Raw genomic sequence first — 22475 nt, forward strand, 5'->3', positions numbered from 1 at the left:
CTCTACTTATATTTCTGTGACTCGTGAGTCTATCTCCGGCCCAGTAATATGCCATGTTTCCAGGTAGGATCAGGTAGGAGGAGGAGCTAACAAAACAAAAGATACACCTCCGGGTCTGGAAAACACAGGCCGTGACAGGCAATTGGAAGTGGGAGAGAAGAAGTGTCTTTTCCATCGTGGTAAAGTTGATGGAAGAATAAAACGAGCATGCATGTGATAAAGTGGACACGGAGGGGATAAAGAAAAAGAAGGATTGGGGCAAAGAGGTAGGCTAATGAACGAGATCTGGTATGGTTTACATGAGAATGGCTCAGCGTACAGATCCAAGTTGTGTGATTGAACGGCGGGTGTGCAACATATTTTGAAGAGGAAATGATTTAGATTTGCAGGAATGCGCGCTGCGGATCGATCCAGACCTCTTATAGCCTAATAGGTCCATGATCCAGACACATGTTGACTTGTGAGCTTAGGTCACATGGCAGCTTTAAAGGACAGACATATTTGATCTGCTCAGAATAATATAACCCATTAGACTATTATTGCCATTTACGCCGCCCTCTTAGGCTTTTTTGTGTCCAGCCCGTGTGTCTATATTTCGAACGTTGATATTTTCCATAGTTTCCCAATTCATTAAAGCTCTGTCTAAGCTTCTGCACTTTGCCAAGTCTGGACTTGCTGTCCCAATCCAGGCAGCTTTATTACACAGGTGTGTGTGCAGCCATCCCACCCATCTTCTTGTTGGGAATGTGAGCCACAGGGACAGATAAGACTATAACCACATGGTAGGCTATAGGCTATATGTCGGTTGCAGGACAATTAAAGGTGCACTATACATTTTGGTGTGTCAGAGAAGTGAACCTATAAAAGATATCAAAGGTATATTATCATGACTTAATACATACACTTTCTTCACAGGTGAATTGAACCTCTGGAACACTGTTTGAAGTTAGTAAACTACCTGAAAAATTACTGTTTCACTATTGTTGTTTACAGCATCAAGGCCCACAGTTTTGTTTGCAAACATATTCTAGTCTTACATTTGGTTCCATGTGTCTCTAAAGGATTTTGTTTTGATTTCTGATGATATAATAGAATTATTCAATACTAAGAATTACATGTAGAGACCCCCCCCCCCCCCCAAACCGGTATGGTGCTCCTTTCATAACCATGTTTGTTATTGTCCGTGTGTGTGTGTGTGTGTGTGTGTGTGTGTGTGTGTGTGTGTGTGTGTGTGTGTGTGTGTGTGTGTGTGTGTGTGTGTGTGTGTGTGTGTATATAGATGGCACAGCAAGAAGAACCACTGTATGATTTCCCAGAGCCCAGCCAGCTGTCGGAGCAGAAGCGCTTGGGGCGTCAAAGGGTGCGGGGCTCTCTGAGGAGCATCAGCGTCCTGGACCGCCTCCTGCTCACTGTTCCTGTTTGGCTCCAGCTGTCCATCAACCCTGCCACCGCTCTGCACATACTGCAGAGGGAGCCTCCTGGGGTCAGAGCCGCATTACACTCTAACAAAAGAACAAGTTTATACGTGTACCAGTGGTAGACAGAGTACTCAACCCCAGTAGATAGGTCAAATAGTAATCAATTACAAGTGAAAAATTCCCAGTCGAACTTTTACTCAAGTGTAAGTACCAGAGTAGGCCTATTTGCTTTTTAAAATTCTTAAGTATTCTTATAAATGTAGTGGAGCCAAAAGTACAATTGCAGTCTTTAAATTGTAGTGGAGTAAAAGTCATATCAGTGATTCTTTAGAAGTGGGACAAAACAGGGTGCAATGTTGAAAAAATACAACCCCATGGTTAGGCAAATTAAATTACATGTATGTATCCAACATATACTAAGCTACATGAGCTAAGGTTTGACACAACCTCCCAGCTGTTGTCCTTTTTATCAAAATGGACTTTTTACCTTGCTTCTCCTTTTTAACATGGGCTTTTTAGCTTGCCATTCCTTATTTTGTGTCAACTCCGTCAGACACCAAAAAACACAAATAAATGTTCCCTCATTTTATGCTAGACCCATGAGATGTATAGTGATCACAAATATTCACCAAAACTAATATTTTCAAAATGTATATGAATATACTTGTTTTGGATATCTGACGGTGTTGACATATTTAACGTTTCTTAAACAGAACAAATAGAGTTTTTCTAGTAGCAGTTTGGTCTTTCTGTTGATGATAGGTGCTAGTATTAACTACTTCAGGAAAATAAAATTATCGAAACATTTCATTTAACTTCTTCAGAAATTGTAAGTCGGTGTTGACGTATCATGGTTGTGACGCAGGACTTTCAAGATTTGTAATGTAAAATATTCTAAAACTACAACACTAATCAGAGCCTGTCTGACTCTAATGTACTCTGCACAGATAGCTTGTGACAATAGGTCCTTCACGGAGACAGCTGCCCCTCATATTACCTGATTTTATTACATTTTAATGAAATGTCTGACGGTGGTGACAAAAAGTGTCCCCCCACTTAGAAACCTAATAAAACATGAATGTGTTGTTGATATGAGAGATTATTTAGTGTTGCCTTTGATGAAAAAAGCTCCTTTTAATCATTAAAGTACATTTTTAATAGGTTTTATTGCATATTATTGATTGAAACCTTCTCTGTGGACACACTGTTTTTGATGTCATGAGAAGATAACAAGTGTCATAAATTTGACATAATAATAATAATACAATTTAATTTAAGGGAATAATTGTGCTCCAGACATTCTATTCTTAATCCCTAATAACATCTGCAATTTTAAATATTTTTATTTTCAAGTTTTATTTTAAGTTCAGAACTCAAGTAAATGGACTTTGTTACTGTCCACCACTGCTCAGTACACTCAGTCTCTGCCCTCTGCCTCCTCTTCTCATGCCTGCACTCAGCGATCACTTGTTTCTTCCTGTAGACCTTCCTAGTGCGCAAGTCTCGCACGTCCCAGAGAAACGTGCTGTGTGTCCGTCTGGCCGATAAAAGCGTGCCGTCCTTCGTCCAGCAGTTTGGCATCAGGGAGGAACAATCCAGTAAGAGTATGTGACTTTTTCCATTTGTGATTTTTGTGTCTGATCCTAAACCCTTAGCCATCCCCGCTGAATCTGTCTTCCTTGAAACAGAAATGTATCATACTTGTGTACTTAACATATCAAGATCTGATTGGACTATAGCTAGTTGTCACATATCTACTAACTGAAACAAGAAACTAGTTACAAAACAAAAACAAAGAGCTTAAGTTAGTAGATTTTTCAAACAATCATTGAACTTTTTTACGTTAATTGATCACTGGCCATGTGTGCTTTGCAGTATTGCCAACCGTTTTATGTAGCTAAGTAACTAATCTTGATTTCTCTGCAAGACTCAGTAAGTTGATACAAATGAACTTAATGAATGAGCTGAACTCAAATCTAATGGCGGCCAATGTGTGACTGGAATGTAAGAAATCCATTTAAAAGCGTATGTACGTTTTATAAAATGTACTGGTATGGTCTGTTAACATAGCTTTGCTCTATCATTACACATTATTTACACATTACATCTAGCTTTCAGATAAAAAGGAACATCACTTTCAGTGAGTTCAAAGTCATATATGTCCAAACGTCCAAATTTCCCAATAACAAAGACACCAGAGGCAGTTTAACATTGTTGATACTAAACACCTTTCTCCACCTCCTAAAACTACTTACTGCACCTTCTACATTGTTTCTCACTCCCAGCATTGTGTCTGGAGACTTCAGCCATCAGCTTTCCAGATCTCCCCAGACTCATTTCCTTTTACTGTGTCAGCAGGTAAAAACCTCTTATTTTCCTCCAACTGTTCACTCTTTGTACCACCTTTATGATGTTTTTTGTATCACCTGTGTTTTTCAACACTGATTACTGTCAATATTTCTTTTGACCTGCTAATGTTGGTGTTAATAAAATATAATGTCTTTTTGCCAGAGATGTGTTACCCTTTCCTCTGGAGCTTCCTGAAGCCATTGCAAAGGCATCATCCCACAAAGAGCTGGAGTCCATCTCACATATGGGAATAGGTTGGTGAACTACTTTTTCATATATTTGTAAAAAAAAAAAGTGTGTCACAATTTTTAGCAAGAGAGTTGAAAATGTGTCTAGAGGAAATATTCTTTGCCCATCTTGTATCAAATACATTAATTATGCAATTTGGCATCATGGTCGTTTAATGTTTTTGTGCAGTTTAGGACATTTTCAAAAACAAAAAGGAAGATAGCAATTGCTCAAAATCGACCAATTAAGCAAAAATCATGTTGAACTATGATGGAAAAAAACATCTGTATCGTTTTCTAGAATTCTGGAATTCCCACCTCAACGTCCGTGGGCCTCGGGAGGCTCCTAAGCCCAACACGGCCGAGCAGAAGAAGCCAGACATTCTGAACTCTGCAAACCATCCTGACCCTGTTCCCCAGCCCGACTCAGACAAGCTGCTTGAGACGGCCCCAGAATCCACCGACCAACCAGGTCAGACTCCCACCCTCTTCAATGAGTTCTGTCCAATCACGACGCGCAGCCCTGTGGAGCTAGACTGTGGCTCGGGCCTGGGCGCCCTCTGCTTCATCAACCCCCTCTTCCTGCAGTCCATGAACGCTCTGTCCAGACGGCGCATGTTCAAAAGAAGCCTCAAGGTTCGGCTTTCCACCGAGCCGTCGACCATGCTGTCGCCCCCGCTTCTTCCTCCTCCTCCACCGCCTCTACTGCCCAAAACCAAAAAGAAGTGTAGAGGAGCCCTCCATATAAGTAAAAGCGCAGGCCTTTTACAGGATGGAAGTCAAGCCATGCAGATCGATCCCACTCTCCAGGACACCCAGACATTGCCCATGGAGACCCAAGTTCGGCGTTCGTCCTCAAGCCCTGACTTCCACCCTTGGATACAGGAGCTGCAGGGCCAAATGGAAGCAGGCCCACTCAGTGCAGACGGGGCTCAGCTACCAACAGTAATGGAGCATCTTACAGAGGAGTCGGACTACATGCAGCCCTCTCCGGTGATCAGTTCATTACCTTCTGCCTCCCTCTCTCCTTACCTCTCCCCGTCTCTTCCTCCCCTGGCCCCTCCTCCTCTTTTGCCCAAAATGTCTTCTCGCCTGTCTCCTCACGACTCCCCGGTGGATTCTCCCTCCTCTCTCTCGCCCTACCAATCCCCTTCCATTTCTCCCAAGGTGCCCTTCTCCCTCTCCCCGTATGCCTCACCTAGCGCCTCTCCTTCTATTTCACCCAATCGCTCCCCGTCTCCTTTTCCCAAATCCCCGCCCTCACTCTCTCCCTTCAACTTCCTCCCTTCCTTCCCTGAACCGGAGCAGGCTTATGCCACGCCCACACCGGCGGTTTCCAGACCAGATCAGCAGAGGTCAGCGAGAGCAGGTGCAGATGATAATAAGGATGAGGAACAAGGAACCGCGCAAAGGAGGGAAGAGGAGGCTCTGGTTTTAAAGATGAACGCTGCTGCTCTAAATGACATGGACAGCTGCAGCTCCTCCAGCAGTCTGGAGGGGGCAGCAGAGACCCCACCTCGCTCACCACACAAACAGGACAGTGGCACAAGCCGAACAAACGTTTTAGACTCTAGCTGAATCCCGATATAATCATGACGCACTGTGTAGAATGACTTGGTGTAGCTTTGGTTACAGCATCCCTCGGCCTCATCGTGAAATCTTCTTTTAGAAGAGAGCCAAAAACCTAAATTTAATTACATTTTTACAAAACAATGATGCTGTTTATTTGGCATGTTTTAACTGCCAATTGTGTACTCTTTTTAATTGTGCTCCGCCGCTAACCATTTTCTTGAGTAAATCCCAAATAGTTGACTGATTTCCTTCCCTGACAAGAAACCATTAGTTTTCTTTGATATCAGTGTTTTCTGTAAATTAAATTAGAATTGTCGGGACGTGAATATCTCTTTAGGAAGTGACATCACAATTAATCATCAGTGTATTTTTTGTGTCAAAGATATATAAATATGGCTTTATTATTGTCATACAAACCAAGTTAACAAAATGTATTTAAAAAAATCAAAACCTAAAACATGTTGTAATAAATACTGTAGTTACCAATATCAGATTGTCAGCGAATTCATAAAATTGAAATAATAATGTCTCATAGCTCTGGTGAAAAACAAAGTACAACTGAGATCTTATCAAACACATTTTATTTGTCAGATTCAACACCACATTTCTTCCATACATTGCTTTTTGGGCCTTCCTGTCACGGCAATATTTTATACAGTCAAATAATCCATGACTTCTTCCTATTAAAGCTTGCAACAAAAAAAACATCAAGTATTATTTTTCCTTACAGTCAGCAATCAGGTGCCATGGCAGCTATTTAACAGTTCTTGTCAAATCATCATCACCACCAAGCCTGGTAAACATGAAATTTATGGACAGGCTGTAAAAATGAAATTTTTAGCAAAAACCTTTATTGCAAGTAATATGTACTGCAGGTAATAAAAAGTGAAGGCGAGTGCCATGTTGATCATTTTGTGAAGATTTGAAGCCAATTTTTTTCCTTGCCATTATTAGAAAGTGAAAACTACCAAGCACTGGTTTAATGGACAGTTCTCAATACTGCTCAGAAAAATCTGTTTCCTAAGTGCATCTAAAAGAGAGATAGCGTGGTATTAATTATCAGCTCTTGAAAAACAGACCTGACTTTGGACCGTGGCTGGTGTCTTTGGCAGATCTGATCTAGTCTTATGGCTTTATTTGAAATGTGAAACTGTGTGGTTTAACATCAATCAAGAGTCAGTTTGCTTTCACATACGATTAAAAAAAAAGGAATCTGATTTTCAGTTGGTATTTCTGAAGCCTTTGGATCAGGGCATCCATCCATCAACACCAGCAGGGGCTGTCTCTTTTGCTCATCTCCAAAAGGTCGGCCTCCAGCTGCTCTGCATTGTCTTGGAAGCGCTCAGTGAAGGAGCAAATCAAACCTGCTGCACTGCCTTCATATTCCACCAGCTCTACGCTGTCCCCTGTACACCACACGGAGAGACAGACAAGAACTGAATACAACTGCTCCACAATCAGTCTTTAAATACAGTTTTAAACACTAAAATGTTTAAGGCCATTTTTAATCTCCATTCCTCGTTTCTGATCTGTTAGTGCATGTGTTTGTATTTGTGGATCTGTGTGTTATTGAACAAGAGATGCAGGAACATACCGTTGACCTTGGAGTTGGCCTGCACAAACATCTTACGAGCTTCCTTCCTCAGCAGCACTGTCTCACGCAGACGCAGGAAGTTGTGAGCGCCGCTGTCACTGACAGTGGAGTAGCCGTCGTATAACGCCCTGCCTCCCTCCACGTCTGCTGTTGACTTCAAGACCTACAGAACGATAGATCACGTCAGAAACATATAAGGTGCAGTGGTGGGTGAATTCAACTAGGTCATCATACAGAGAGATAATTAATGATTATATTTATGATGTCACATTTAACAATTTTGCATTCAAGCGTATACTTCTCCTAAACTGTTCTTATGTGATCATTGCAGGTTTCAAAATGATACAAATAAATCGGATTTGCAAATGTTTCAGGAAGGACGGAAATGAATTCATTACATTTATTAGACCTTAGGAACACACAGTGAGTTTGGAGAAAGAAAAAAACTGAATATTAATATAACTTTTATTTGTTTATAGGAGAAACTCAACAGTGCACTTTCAAGTAATTGCTCCATGATTTTAAGAATGGGACCGACTTAAGTTATAAAATGTATAGAGCACTTAAGCCATGTACAGTTATTGTTATCATTTCATCAAATCGAATGTTATTTTTGCACATTTGTGGCCTAGAAATCCAGACCCACATCTAGAACGATGTAGGGTCTGGCAATGAGCAAAATATCTTCCCAACTCAAGGGCCGGCACCAATGCATGCATTTCAAAATACCACTGCAAGCAACTGGATAGCACCACGACAAATCAGAGCAATGAACAAGGTGACGTATGCTGTATGGGATCTTGCTGTACGCTAATGGATATACAGTACCTGCAGTTTCTGAAGGAACTTGTGGATGGCGTTCTTTCCTACGGTCCTGATCTTGCTTCGGTCTAGTGTGATTCGAGCGTCAGACTTTCCGTCCTGTCCCGTCACTTCCTCCAAGCCCACCAGGCCTTCCCCGGCCTCCAGCAGAACACGCAAGATCACGAAACGAGCCTGCATGTGAGCCTGAGAGAGAGAGATGCACACACACATACGTGACATACACTGTATACATCTCCTGACACTTAAATACTGAGACTATAAGCCAGCACACACAACATAAAATTGAGGAGGTCAGCTTGTAAGGGACACAGGAATGAATGTGTCTGTATGTTGACTTGTCTTGTAAACAGTGTTCATCCAACACTATTTTTCTCTGAAGTTGTATATAAATGAAAGATATGATTCATCACTACGTGTTGCAGAGTGGAGAGTGAGAGAGACAGCGTGTGTAGCAGACACATTACCTGTCTCCAGCTCTTGCTCTCCGGTGTGTAGAACTCCAGGCCCAGCAGTCCAGCTCTGACCATGCTGAGCCAGTTGATGTACACCACATCCTCCGCATCCGGGCCTTCGTGGCCAAAAATACTGGAGAACACACATTCACACAAAAGGCATGGCCATCAGACACACTAACACAAACAAAGGCATAGCCATCAACAAATTCTCTGGGGTTTACCAGAAATACAGACTGCCTAAATAACAAGATGAGATTATTAATATAACCCAAAATGTTATTCATAAAGTTTGAGACTGTCTGCAACACAAAATACCAGCATTACAGCATCCCCTGTACTGAGCCGGCTAGATGTCTAAGTAAACTAAGCAGCTAATTAAAGAGATCCCAAACAAACTAGTATGGAAGAATTTTTTTTGTTAAATAACTTGCGTACTTTAAGAGACTTCCTGATTTTGACACCTAAGTCATGAAAAAGTTCTTCCTGAAAAACATGTTGGGGGATTTAGAGAAACAATATTTTAGGATAACAACTTGTCAAAAGTTATTATAAAGTTACCATAACATTTTAAACTACTAATGAAGAGTGTTCAAAACAATTCCATGCAATAGAAAAATCCAGCAACAGAGTTGCTTTATTTTTAATGAATCAAGGCAAGACCTCCAACCATAACTAAAATACACATTTACTGAGAAGCATAAATGTGAGTCCCACATGTGTAACTGAAGCTTGAGCATCAGCAGCTGTCTACTGGCATAAGCCTAAACATAAAGAGGCCAGACGACGTCTGGGATGAGAAAAATGTCCTCAATAACAGAGTTATGTTCTTCTTCGTTTCACCTGCTTTTGACCTCAAACAAAGCCCCTTAATGGTTTGATGTATGGGCTGTAGTTAACTTTTGAAGAACATTTGGGGCTTACCGCTGAAAAAGCTTTTAATATGATGGTTAGAATTGTATAAATATATGGGAATGTAAAAAACCTCACCTGAGTGCTTCCTTATTGAGACACAGATAGAGTCCGACACACTCGGCGCGGCATTCTTCATAAGAGGAAGCAATGGTGGAGAATTTACTGTCCCATGTCTCACTGCCCCGGTACCAACTTGACACCTGAAAGGCACTCTCATTCCTTTAGACTGTCTGCAGACTGAACGCAGAGATACAAATGGGTTTATACGCACAAACACACAACTCACTGGTTCTCCAGTCTCTGGGTTGGTCACCTTACTCTTGTCAAAGTTGAACTTGCCCTCGTCATCCTGTAGGGAGAGGTGGAGCAATACATACCGAAATCAGACAGAATTCTTCCATCAAACATCAGAAAATGTAACATGCTAGCAGGGTGAAATCAAATAAAAATCTAAATCTTTGAATATGAACTGTTTAAATTTCACCGATGTACCAGAAATAACAGAGCAACACATCAGATCAGATTATTAACTCAACATTGTGTTGGTTGCTCACAGCTGAGTGCTTGTGCATGGGGCATTCATGCTACTACACTTTTTTTTGCTGACCTGGACAAACAGCTTGCCGCTTCCATGTCCCAACAGCTCATGCAGTCCAACCTGTACCTCGAATGATGGTCCTTTCCACTTGATGAACACATCCTTGTATCAAAACAAACACACAACAATGTATTAATCCATGAATGTGTAAGAGAGACAAGAGCTGCATGTTAAGAGACCTGGGTAGCTGCAGACGTTACCTTGTCTTCCTCCTCCAGGAAGGTGAGTTTCTCCTTTTGTGTAGCATAGGCCACGGCCAGCACGTTGCCTAGCGACACGTTTTTGAAGCCCTCTGACTGTCTGATGTCATCGTCTAAACAACGAAACACAAACTCTTTTTTAAAGTATAATTGTTGAGACAGAAAAACATTTTACAAGTGAAACCAACTGAACTTTTTTTGCTTTCACATCACAGTGTACATACAGTTGGGGATGTTGATGCCAGCTGGGATTCCGCTCCCAGCGAATGTGAGAACATCCAGAGAGGTGAAGTCAGGTTTGAGGAAAGTGTCCTTCTCAAATTCCCTGGGCCAAGGCAGCTCGGGGAGCAGGACTTCAGCTGAGCCCACCAGTTTGGTAAAACGCTCACTCATTGCCTTGTTCACGACCGCAACGAAACCTAGGGGTGACATCACAGCCACAGAAGTTAGAAGGTAAATAGATAATTAAAAAAAAAAAAGAAAGAAAGAAAGAAAACCCAGCAACATTGACCTTCCTGTAATTTGATTTTGCATTTATCTATTTAATTTACAGTTTTTAGTTGCTCATTTGCAATGTTAATTTCCCCTTAGTCTTCAGTTCTGTAGCATGACAACAAAAAAAATGGAGAAGCAGCTTGCATGCTAGTAAACATGTTACAACATGATATCAAGGTTCTTGACCACTGTTGTACTGTAGTTACCTTCAAACTCTCCTCTGGAACCGAATGGGTCTCTGTAGCTCTCTATGAAACCTATATAACTGAGGGAAGGAGGGAGTGGAGAGCAAAGAGAGAAAGGTGTCAGAAATGTTTACAAGAGAGAAGTATTCAAATTTGTTTGGTACTAAAGCAGGCGTTAGATGGCAAAATAAACTTCATTGTGGATAGTTGGCGTGCTCATTTGAGGTTCCTGTGGTTGAGTGGGCTCACCTTTCAACAATTGGTCCCTTGTCTTTGATCCAGTAGCGCGAGCCCTCTTTGTGGGCATCAACTGAGCCGAGGTTGAAGCTGCGTCTGTACTCTTCAAGCATCTTTCTCTGGTTCTCATTGGCCGCATAGTCCTGTATTAAGTATTTGGAAACAGAACGAGAATTTCAAAAGTGGAAATGTGGGAGGAAGTTATAAACTCATTTGTTCAGTGTTAGAATAATCCTAAAGATGTGGCTCTCTTTGCCTTACCAATGGCCCTTACTATTGTTGTTGTCACATGTTCATATTTCTACATAACAATTCTTTTTAAGATGTCATTATGCCACTCCTGTATCCTTCTCACCTCTGCTAGCTTAAGGTTATGGCAGACTTTTTCCATGACAGCAGCATAGTCTCCCCTCGTCACAACAAACTCTTTGTCTTCAAAGTTGAACTTGCCGCAGGATGACTCGCACTCCCCATCCACTGCACAGTCTGAAAAGCAGAAGTTTACATTTTGTTTTGCTTTAATCTCTGTCTGTGTAGCATCATTAATGACATTACTTACATAAACAAATGTATGTAGTGTATTTGAGTTCACAAGCTGGAATGTCTTAAGCATAACATGAAGAGTCTTCATGACATTTGGCACTTGTTCAGTATGCCAAATCTGTCACAAGTGCAATGTGGTTGGTGAGTGTCTTCAATGTTAATGAATTGTGTTCTAGTTTTCATGTACTGTAGAACATTATTAACTTCACTGTAGCTCTTACCTTTCTGCACAGCTGAAGCCAAGCGAACTTCATAGCAGGCTTTACCTCCGTTTTCCTTCTTAAACAGACGAGTGTTGTAAGCAGAAAGTTTCTGGAGACAAAGCACAAGAGCACAGCTAAGAATACAGTCATATGAAAAAGTTTGGGACCCCCTTCTAATTTGGGGGATTTTTGTTCATCATTAGCTGGGATTTCAAAGAAGCAAATTCCTTTTCATATATGACATACAGTGTCATTTTGTTTATTGGAATAATAGAAAATATGCAATAGGCATCATAACAAAATTTGACTGGTGCATACATTTGGGCACCCCAAAATAACAGCCTCTAGACGCCTCCGGTAGCCTGTGATGAATGTCTGGATCCTGGATGTAGGTATTTTTAACATTCTTCCATACAAAAGCAATCCAGTTCAGTTAAATGTGATGGCTGCCGAGCATGGAAAGCTCGCTTCAAATCATCCCATAGATTTTCGATGATATTCAAGTCATTGGACTGCGACGGCCATATCAGATAGGGGTGGGAAAAAAAAAAAAAAAAACGATTTTCCGATTAATATCGATTCTCTCTCGGACGATTCTGAATCGATTCAGAAAAGTTAATCGATTTTTTATTTTTATTTATTTTTTTGTTGTTGTTGTTGTTATAAATACTAATACTTCCTGCGCCATTGCGCATGCACACCACACATGTGCGAGTTGTTTCCAAAGTGGCTTCAAAAGGGCTGAGAGCAGCAAACCCATGACCTACACCGGCTTTATCTCTGTTTACGTTTTTGTATGAGAGCTGAATTCCAAGCCATACTTTTTGTACAATGTGTTGAAATGACATAGAAAATAATAGATAATAGAAAAGAAATCCTATGGAAACATGATTTACGAGATTAGAAATAAAATAAAACTGAATCGGTTTAGTTTTTACATACTTCCATATTGTGTTGAAATGCAAGCTGCATTGATTATTGCACTGTTCATAGAAAGTCATATTTGTGACAAGAAAAGCTTTTCTCTTAATACAATATTAGAGAAGGCAATTCATCTGTTGATTGTCTTTAATGATCATCACAAAAGTAGGAAGTGATTAGCAAACTCCGAGTAGCAAACTCAGATGTGCATATAAATATATTTTTGAAATTCACACATGGGTATGTACATAAAAAATGTTTTGCATTGAGATGCATTGAAAATCGATTTTGAATCGAATCGTTGACCTCTGAATCGGAATCGAATCGTGAGGTGCCAAGAGGTTCCCGCCCCTAATATCAGAACATTGTACTTTTTCCTCTTCAGGAATTTGAACTGTGTTAAGGGTCATTGTCTTGTTGGAATATTCAACCCCTGCGCAACTTCAACTTTGTGACTGATGCTTGAACATTATCCTGAATAATCTGTTGAAACTGGGATGAATTCATCCAACTATCGACTTTAACCAGGGCCCCAGTCCCTGAAGTGGCCACAGCATGATTGAACCGCCACCAAATTTGACAGTAGGTAGCAGGTGTTTTTCATGGAATGCAGTTCTCCTTTCACCATGCAAAGCGCTTTTTATAATGACCAAATAACTTAATTTTTGTCTCATCAGTCCAAAGCATTTTCTTCCAATATGAATCTGGCTTGTCTAAATGAGCTTTTGCATACTCCATGCAACTGTATCTGTGGCGTGGGCGCAGAAAGGGCTTCCTTCTCATCACCCGGCCATACAGATGTTTTGGTGCAAATTGCGCTGAATTGTTGAACGATGTACAGATACACAATCTGCAGCCAGATGGTCTTGTAGGTCATTGGAGGTGATCTGTGGGTTGTGTGTAACCATTCTCGCAATCCTCCACCTATGCCGCTCCTGTATTTTTCTTGGTCTGCCAGACCTGGGTTTAACTGCCACTGTGCCTGTGTCCTTCCATTTCCTGATAACGTTCCCTACAGTCGAAATTGACAATTGAAACCTTTGGGAAAGCTTCTTGTAGCCTTCCCCTAAACCATGACAATGAATAATCTTAGTTTTTCAGATCTTTTGGGAACTGCTTTGATGATCCCATTCTGTCTCACTTCAGCAGAGAGTCAAAGAGAAGTGCAACTTGCATTTAGGCGCCTAAAATACATTTTCTCATGATTAAACAGACATTTCTATGAGGTTCAAGGCTTAACAACATAATCCAACCAATTTTGTGTTTAAAGTCATCAGTTTTACATGCTGTTACATGCATTAAAATCAGCAAAACCACAAGGGTTCCCATATTTTTGCACAGCCAGTTTTTCACATTTTATTTAATTTCATATAACTAAATACCGCTTTTCAAAAAATCTTTGTTTGGAAAACATCCCAGTACTTAGCTGTTCCTGGTAAATTAAAGACATACGACTTGTATCTTTTTTTTGTGAAAGCAGAGTCAATTATAATGCCGGCCGAGAGGGGTTCCCAAACTTTTTCATATGACTGTAAGTCGTGGAGCGACAAGAAAAGACACAGGGCCCACATGAACCATCAAAATGGATTATGGAAGATAATGGAGGTGCCATGATGAAGTACAGAAAAATAGAAAGTACATGTTATTACAAGGGATTGGAAAAAGAACAATGGAAATAAGAATTAATCACTTCACAGGTGTGAAGTCAGCTTACTTTTGAGTCAAGAAACTTCTGAGCCAGCTCAGCATCCTCCAGACCGCAGTTTCCTGAGAAGTAGGTGGTAATTCCCTGAATAAAAAAAAAAACGTCATTAGCTTACTCTCATAGTGGTCACCTATTGCACCAAGTTCTGGGTTTTAGTGTCTTCCTGAGTCAATTGTTGGCAGCTAATTTAAAGATAACCTTTTCTTAAAACGTAGTTGACAAAAGTAAAAACTCAAAAAGGAAACTGATGCAGAAAAAAAAGAAAAAAGTCCTCTTTGACATCTGTCAATTCTATCTTGTCCTGACAACACGATGGATATATCATTAAATATTACCTGACAAAACAATTTAGGTCAAAGCTGTTCTAAACCATTTACATGATATAAGAACCCACCTTGTTGCCAAGCCCCAGCTGCTTCTGTCTGTCTTCCAGAGAGTAGAGGAGACACGAGCAGCTGTCCCAAAGAGCCTCCATCTCAGTGGGCTGCTCCTGAAATGCCTTGCTGGCCCTCATCAAAGCCTTGAGCTTCTCCTGGATGGACAAACCACAGATGTAAATGGCTTATAATATATCTTATAATATATCACAGCAGCAACAAAGGCATATTACAGATCATAAGCACCTTATAATACACTAGCTTGCCAGTTTATTAGGAACACTTGTACAATCCAATATTCATATGAGTGCTTCTGTTGATGCTGTTTTAGAGTGTTTATTCAAAATTATCAAGGGCACATATAATGGCGTTTGCAGTCACACTTGGTTTCACACCTGACACTGCAGACCACCTTACCTTGGGTAGATTTGGGATGAACTTGGTGTCCCCGAAGGACTTGTAGTTTCCCATGTTGGCATACAGACCAGCTGCATACACCAAGAAGGCCTAAACATCACACACACACACAAGAAGAAATATGTGAGAATTTGTATCCGGTAAATGGACTTTACTTATATAGCGCTTTTTAGACTGATTTTCTAAGCCCAAAGCACTTTACATTTCGTACCACATCCACCCATCCATACAGATGGCAGTACACTCATACACTGATAGCAGTAGCTGCCATGCAAGGTGCTCTCTGAACCATCGGGAGCAATTTGGGGTTCAGTGTCTTGCCCAGGGACACTTCGACATGTGTATGGCATAATGAAAATGTCTATCTATGCATGCTTGCATTTGTATGTGGATTAAAAGGGTGTGTAACAAAAACACCAGAAACGGCAAAAGACACAAAGACCGTACCTGATACTCCTCAGCGCTGAGTCCAGCTGCTGTGGCAACCTGTTCCAGCTGCGCGGGCGTTTGCTTCCTGAAGACTTTCTGCAGCAGAACAAAGATGTTTGCCGACTCTGGGGAAGTCTGCAGCAGCACTGCCAGGCCACCATACCTGAGATAGCAGATGTGATTGTTTTGGTCAGCAGGGATTCAGATTTATTATTTAAAGCAGGATAGATTTTTTCTTTGACATTTAGCATCTCTATTGTTTCAGTAACATACCAAGCAGCACGTGACAGGTAGTGGGAGTACATCTTCTCCTGTGGTGAAAGCAAACGGAAGGCCTCACGACAGTCAAGATAAGAGACGCCAATGTCGTTTGGGAGGTAGTACTGGGAGTCCACCATCTTCGGTCTGTGGTTGAGCACTGACGATAAGGAACTGAATTAAGAGAGGATAAGGGAAGTGGGGAAAAGATTACAGAAAAAAGGAAGGAATAGACAAGGAATGGAAAAGGAAGTAAGGAAGTGTAGGTGGGATAAGAAAGAAAGGTGGAACACAAAAATGAGAGGGAAGAGGAAAGGACAGAAGAGTGGGGGATAAACAAATAAAAACATTATTACGAGTTAAAACCGACAGCACTGGCTTTTATTCTTTTGAATAGTACTGTGAGCTTAAGGAACACATTGAATAGGGCTGACACCAGTGCCTAATTTTCTGTATCAATAGATGTATATATGCAACTTTTACCACTGTTTACCAGAAACAGTTAATAAAACTAGGCAAGGTCTTTGATGGCTTGCTTTGAAGAACAGCCAGAATCCAATTAAGAATGATAATAAGAAAATTAAATTAAATAAACCCTTCACCTCATGATTCATTGATCATCACATTGATAGATGCATCTATGGACTAACTAACTCCTAATCTTTCAAGTATTGATTAATTCTGCTTATAATTGGGGATTTGATTGATTTGAGGTCATTTGTTTTTTCTCCCCTGGATAACCAAAGACTTACTGCACGGATATGGTTACAGTACAAAACGGCAAAGTTAAAACATGCTCAGAATTTATTCAAATGTTTAGAGATGAACAGCAGCCTATCATGTCAAACAACGACACTGATTTAAACAGAACCAGCTAGAATGAATGCAGCTTTCTAGTTTCACTTTCCATTAAACCAATATTTGAAATAAATAAAACATACATACATACATACATACATACATACATACATACATACATACATACATACATACATACATACATACATACATACATACATACATACATACATACAGTGTGGCGCATATGAGCCGAAATAAACACGTTTCCCCCTGTCAATTTAAAAGTATCAGCCAGCCTTAAACTGCATGTTAAAGTAAATAGTGTAAATTACTTTAGTCCTCGGCTGAAAAAAATACATTTAGCTAACTCAATATTAATGGTAACGTTAGCTGATAGCGCGCATGCTAAGATTGCTGCTGAGTGCTTCGATCATTAATTGCCCAACCACGACTTCTTTAAGGCAAAGCTAAAACTAGCAAACACCACTAGGCCTGTAACTATGTCTAATAATCGTCTCTTTGGTGCATTTGGAGAAGTATAAAGGCTGATACCAACTCCACAGCATGTTACCTTATTTTCTTCAATAGCTCCAGCGAACGTCAAATTGCAGTCTCACGCTGCTGAACACTTCCTGTATTCATTCAACGTTAGACCCGCCCCTCGACCAATCACAGGTCGAGTATTGCAGTTTCAACCAATCACAAATCAGCTGTTCCGGAATTTTCCAAGGACTACACTTTAAAGTTTTCTGACCGAGTACAGCCGTGCAGCACAAGGATCACTAAACGTCAAAAACACGATAACAAAACTGTAGCATCGCACACATGCACAAGTCATGATAGACTATTCAGATATAATGACTGAATAAATACCGGTAACGTAGGAAATGACGTTTCAAGGACGAGGTGGCCGAGTGGTTAAGGCGATGGACTGCTAATCCATTGTGCTCTGCACGCGTGGGTTCGAATCCCATCCTCGTCGGTGTTTTCCACATCCGAAGACATCTCAACATTATTCAACAACTACTTACTCGATGTCAACTGATACGAATATGAGAAAAAAGCATGTGTCTTCCAAATGCTCCTCGTGGCAAGGTGATACTCCGACTAGTCTCGCACAGCCGTTGTCTGCCAGCAGGTGGCAGTTTTTCCACGGCTGCAGCTGTTCCCTCCCCCTTTATTTTTTTGATGTGAGGTGAAAAGTTGGATACAGAAAATCACCAAATTGTTTAAATTTTTTTTAACACACATCGGACCATTACAAAAACATTAGGCTACAACATTTTTTTTCCACACACTTTAATGTGTTAATCTACTTGGTAGATTTCTGGTAAAACCGTATTGGGCTTAGAAACCACACAACATTTTGACAAGTTTTTGGTTTTATTGAATTCTAAAAACATGATGAGAAATTGAATTATTTACAAAGAAGAGTGCAACAGAAAGTATTATGTTTTCCTTGATGAATGGGAGAGCTGTCAGCTGTACTAAATCCAAATGGTAGTTTCAGTGACCAGTCCTTCACCACAATAGAAATGTAAACAAACATCTTTGGCATTCAACACAGCTGTGTGTGCATGCACCTGTGTTTATTTGTAAGGTTCATGCTTGGGTTTTGCCTTCCCTCCTGTCGGGAGGCGTTGTTGGGAGTATCCAGCGATAGCAGTCCGAGAAGCTCAGGCTCTTGTCCACGGCACAGCTGGTGCAGTAGACGATCCCCAGAGCCAGCATCACTACGAGAAACACACACAGAGGCACCAGCAGGGCAACCAGTAGCCAGCTCTTGTCATTCTTCTTACCTTCATCAGTCCCTACCTCCGCTGAGCTATCTTCTGTACTATCCATCTTAGAACCTTCCCTATTTCCAGAGCCGTAAGAAGCACCACCTCCTACCCCACCACTACCTTCTCTACCTCCTGCCTTAGCTTCAGCCTCATTATTAATTTCGTTGCCTGTGCTGTCTTTTTGTGTCGGGGTTGGGGCTGTCTGATGTTGGTTTGGTGACAGGGCATCCCATTGGTTAAGGTGATTATCTGAACCATGAGCCATGTCAGGGGAGAGTCCCTCAGGGGTTTCCGTCATCCAGTCAACATCAAAGTTAGTGTCAGCTTCAAAGTTGGGGTCTGGGGTGAATGCAGAGGACCAGGGCATATCATGGTTAGGGTCAAAGCCAGGTATGTGAGCAAAGTCACTGGGGTCAGGGGTTAGGGTGGAATATTCTTCGTCGTCAGGCGATGGCTGGCAGGTAAGTCCATCTGTCTGCAGGTCATAGCCATTGTCACAGTAACACTGGTACCCTCCCATGTAGTTGAGACACTGCTGCTGGCAGGGTGACTCCCCTACACACTCGTCTACATCTACGCACTGTCCTCCACTGCCCGACTCGTACCCGGGGTTACACAAGCACGTGAAAGACCCCACCGTGTTTTCACAAATGTCCTCACAGCTGCCCTCATCTAGGCACTCGTCCACGTCCACACACTCACCCTCGTCATCCTGCTGGTACCCGGGGTTGCAGGTGCAGTGGAAGGTGCCCGGGATGTTGATGCAGAGTTGAGGGCACGGCTGCTGTCGACATTCGTCTACATCGGAACATTTGCGGCCATCTGGACCCATCTGGTAGCCTGGGGGACATGTGCAGCGGGTGCCACGAGATGTCTCCACACAGTCATACTCACATCCCATCTTCACACAGATCTCTTTGATGGTGTGGGGCTGGTCAGTGGGACCAGCGGAGTCTGAAGATAATTCAGGGGGGTCAGTTTGGCTAAGGGGGTCTGGCTTGCAATTGTACCCGTCCTCATCTATCGTAAATCCCTCCGAGCAGTAACAGTAGTAGTCTGTGTCCGTGTTCTGACAGAACTGCTCGCACCCGTGGTCCCCGCTGCACCAGTCCTGGTTCTGCGGAGATGTGGCTGAGGAACATAGGGGTGCATCCCTGGACCAGCCCACCGACTGGTCATCTCTCTCCATGCACAGCACCGTCTGCTCCCCATCAGGGCTGGAGCTGTCTACAGGGCAGGATAGAGTAGCTACAGACCCAAAGGGCACATGAGTCAGCAGGGTGCTGACTAGGTGGAAAGGTGTGGTGTAAAGAGCTGGACCGCTACCCTCGTCCTCCAGCGGTGGACACATTCCTTTGTAGTTGTACTGGCAAACGTATCCGTCCAACGGCAGTGCACAGGAGCCGTCGACCCACCGGAAATTGTCGCTGCTCGTACGCCCGCTCTCAGAGGTTTGGACGGTCATGGCCACACAGCGAGGGGCCGCACAAGTCCCAGGAGTGTCTTCACGGAGCCAGTTGGTGAACTGGCCATCCTGGTCTCCTGTTGGAAAATAAGGAGAAAAAAATTAAATTTAATCTTTCTTTCCCCCACTCTGCAATTTCTCTTATAGCATTTAATTCACTTTTTCAGATCGAAGTGACACAGCAAAAGTGTTAATCCTTAATATTATCATACTGCTTTGTGTACAATGTATTTTTCCGCAGTGTCCCTTTTTTGTACTACCACTAGGGGTAGCCAAAGTCGTATATTTTTTAAAATTATACACATATGGACTTGGAAAAGAATGAATTTAATTTGCAAATATTTTTTCTGCATGGAATACAAGGTAAGTTTTACCGCCCTGAAATAGCTGGATAGTAGTTAGAATGAACCTACAACAGTGCAGGAGTTGCCATATAAACAACTGATGCTGCAGTGCAACCAGGCCCTATTTCTTGAAAGACACACAGGTGTTACATTTTTCAAAAGTGCTTTTTTAGTTCTGTGAGCATCACATACAATCTTCAATGAACATTCAGTGGAGAAAGGAATCTCTGTATCGAACCCTAGTTAAACAAAACCGTATGTATTGCTAGATCTAGATACCACTGGGGATAAGTTAGAAAATGTGTTTTCTTTTTAAATTTGGGCGAACCAACACTTTAAATCATGGCAGATTAAATAGTACAACTAAGCTGGCCCCATAACTCTTGAAAATTACTTTTCTAATGAAAGACCAAGACACTCTTAGTGATAAAGATCACATCTGGTTTTTAGTGGGCCGTGCTTGTATAATGAGTATGAGGGGTAGCTATGAGGTCAAAAGGGGATTGAACTACCCCTGTCGCGCCAGCTCCGTCTCTGTGAAACAAAAGAAGTTAATGCAATAACCATCCAGTCAGCTCAGAGATCTGGAGGCTGGCCCAAGTACCAAAGTCTGATGCTTTATTACCATAATCTAAAAGTGATTCACAAGCACTTTTATTGACGGAGGCCTAATGGTTGTAAATACTGAATGTAAAATATTTTTAATGAAAGTAACAAAGGGTATATTGTTGTATCCCAGGTTAACATGTATTACAGTAACCTACAATCTACATAGTAAAATAGACCTAAATCTACTGTTGGTTAATAGACATTGCCTCAATCAATGCATTTTCGAATACTTTTTTTCTGTCCATCAGTAAATTCTACTAGAAACGTGATTTTTTTTATAGCTTTGAGTGCAGTGATATATCAAAAAGTGGACTGGGGACAGCAAGTTGAATGCAATTTAGCTTGAACTCAGTTATCAACATCCAATTAAAATGACGGATATGGTGATGACGGTCAATATTATTAACACTGTATGGGGTCCCCAAATGTCATAAAAGGTGAGAATTTGCCTGTGACCCAGACGAATCCTCTGAGCGGTCTGGTGGATGAACACTGGCGTGGCGGTCTGTGCAGCCCGATCCAGAGACGAAGCCTTGGCCTGGTCCCCTGGGAATCCATGGCCAGCAGCAGCTCGTGAACCACACCCGCGGCCTCTTGGGTATGCATGGTAGCCAGGGTCCCCCCTCGCTCCCGGCAGCTCCGTCCAGCCTCCCTGAAGGTTCTCTTCTGCAGGAAGACACTGTAGCATCCCTCCTGGTGGCAGAGTGCATCTCTCTCTGCCAGCTCGGCCCGGGCTGCCGGCTGCTCCCCCTCCGTCTCCCTCAGCCTCTGGCCTTGGATTCCAGGAGCCAGACAGACCATCAGCAGCCACAGGACACACAGGAGACTCATGCTGCTGCTGCTGCAGCTGCTACTGCTCCCGATGATGGTCTTTTGCATCCTCCACCCAGACATGAGGTTCAAACTAAGCCAGCATTCAAATCGGTCAAAATAAATTAACCTAGTAAAGGAAAGTAACAATTTTTTATACAAAAAGAATAAAAAAAGAACTTGGCCCAAGTTCAACCACTTCAACGATTCAACAGACTGAAACTTGCCAAACCACACACTATTTTTGTCCTTCCCTGTTAGTGTATTTAGATAAATATTCTGGTCTAATTGATATTTTACTTAAAGTAATCCTAGGCAGATAAATCCAAAATTGGCATTGGATTGCCTTTATTTATTTCAGAGCTTTAGCCCAATACTTAAGACAACTATCCCTACAATACACAGTCTTTTTAACTCCATTCACCAGCAAACTGTCAGCAGTGCTACCACAGTAAAGCAGATTTCATCAGATCCTGTATAAAAATAATAGGAATCAATGCAGTCCAGTGGAGTCCCCTAGGAAGTCCAGTTAATTCCAGTACAGTCCAAAATAAAGTCCAGGGTTCGAAATTGTTCAATGGAGCAATCTGCCCTTCAGCTAAGTCCAAAAAAGTCCATATGTGAATCTGATGGAGTTCAGTGACAGTAACCCTCTCCTGTATCTGATCCTGCTGGGGCTTTCTTGCCTCTGCAAAGTTGGCTTCCTGACTGGACCTCAGAATGAGAGAGAGAGAGGGGGGAG

The 22475-nt window shown here is 41.9% G+C and overlaps 3 protein-coding genes across 5 annotated transcripts; 1 reads left to right on the forward strand and 2 right to left on the reverse strand.

Moving 5' to 3' along the window:
* The first annotated feature begins 141 nt into the window (after window positions 1-141).
* On the forward strand, window positions 142-6052 carry LOC307261097 (uncharacterized protein). 2 transcript variants are annotated; one of them, XM_080041541.1, is made up of 7 exons: window positions 157-266; window positions 916-945; window positions 1280-1483; window positions 2902-3022; window positions 3704-3776; window positions 3930-4021; window positions 4296-6052. In XM_080041541.1, exons 3-7 carry the CDS (start codon window positions 1280-1282, stop codon window positions 5570-5572), a joined length of 1767 nt encoding a protein of 588 aa, XP_079897667.1. In that variant the 5' UTR covers window positions 157-266; window positions 916-945; the 3' UTR covers window positions 5573-6052. The 2 variants fall into 2 exon arrangements, with proteins under 2 accessions (XP_079897666.1, XP_079897667.1); XM_080041540.1 differs by lacking the exon at window positions 916-945 and having other exon boundaries at window positions 142-266.
* dpp3 (dipeptidyl-peptidase 3) lies at window positions 5978-17821 on the reverse strand. Of its 2 annotated transcripts, none has more exons than XM_080041538.1 (19): window positions 17595-17821; window positions 15936-16094; window positions 15681-15825; window positions 15234-15323; window positions 14834-14971; window positions 14449-14523; window positions 11832-11922; window positions 11423-11553; window positions 11080-11210; window positions 10852-10910; window positions 10375-10569; window positions 10151-10263; window positions 9960-10052; window positions 9639-9701; window positions 9428-9552; window positions 8450-8570; window positions 7989-8168; window positions 7161-7323; window positions 5978-6972 (listed from the first exon to the last, which is right to left on the reverse strand). In XM_080041538.1, exons 1-19 carry the CDS (start codon window positions 17732-17734, stop codon window positions 6830-6832), a joined length of 2355 nt encoding a protein of 784 aa, XP_079897664.1. In that variant the 5' UTR covers window positions 17735-17821; the 3' UTR covers window positions 5978-6829. The 2 variants fall into 2 exon arrangements, with proteins under 2 accessions (XP_079897664.1, XP_079897665.1); XM_080041539.1 differs by lacking the exon at window positions 17595-17821 and adding an exon at window positions 17293-17355.
* Window positions 17822-18091: 270 nt separating this feature from the next.
* On the reverse strand, window positions 18092-22440 carry LOC307260405 (uncharacterized protein). The gene is made up of 2 exons (XM_080040637.1): window positions 21373-22440; window positions 18092-20047 (listed from the first exon to the last, which is right to left on the reverse strand). Exons 1-2 carry the CDS (start codon window positions 21815-21817, stop codon window positions 18324-18326), a joined length of 2169 nt encoding a protein of 722 aa, XP_079896763.1. The 5' UTR covers window positions 21818-22440; the 3' UTR covers window positions 18092-18323.
* Between the last annotated feature and the right edge of the window lie 35 nt (window positions 22441-22475).

The sequence above is a fragment of the Ammodytes marinus genome (genome assembly GCF_949987685.1).
Source record: "Ammodytes marinus genome assembly, chromosome: 14".
Classification (NCBI taxonomy): Eukaryota; Metazoa; Chordata; class Actinopteri; order Uranoscopiformes; family Ammodytidae; genus Ammodytes; species Ammodytes marinus.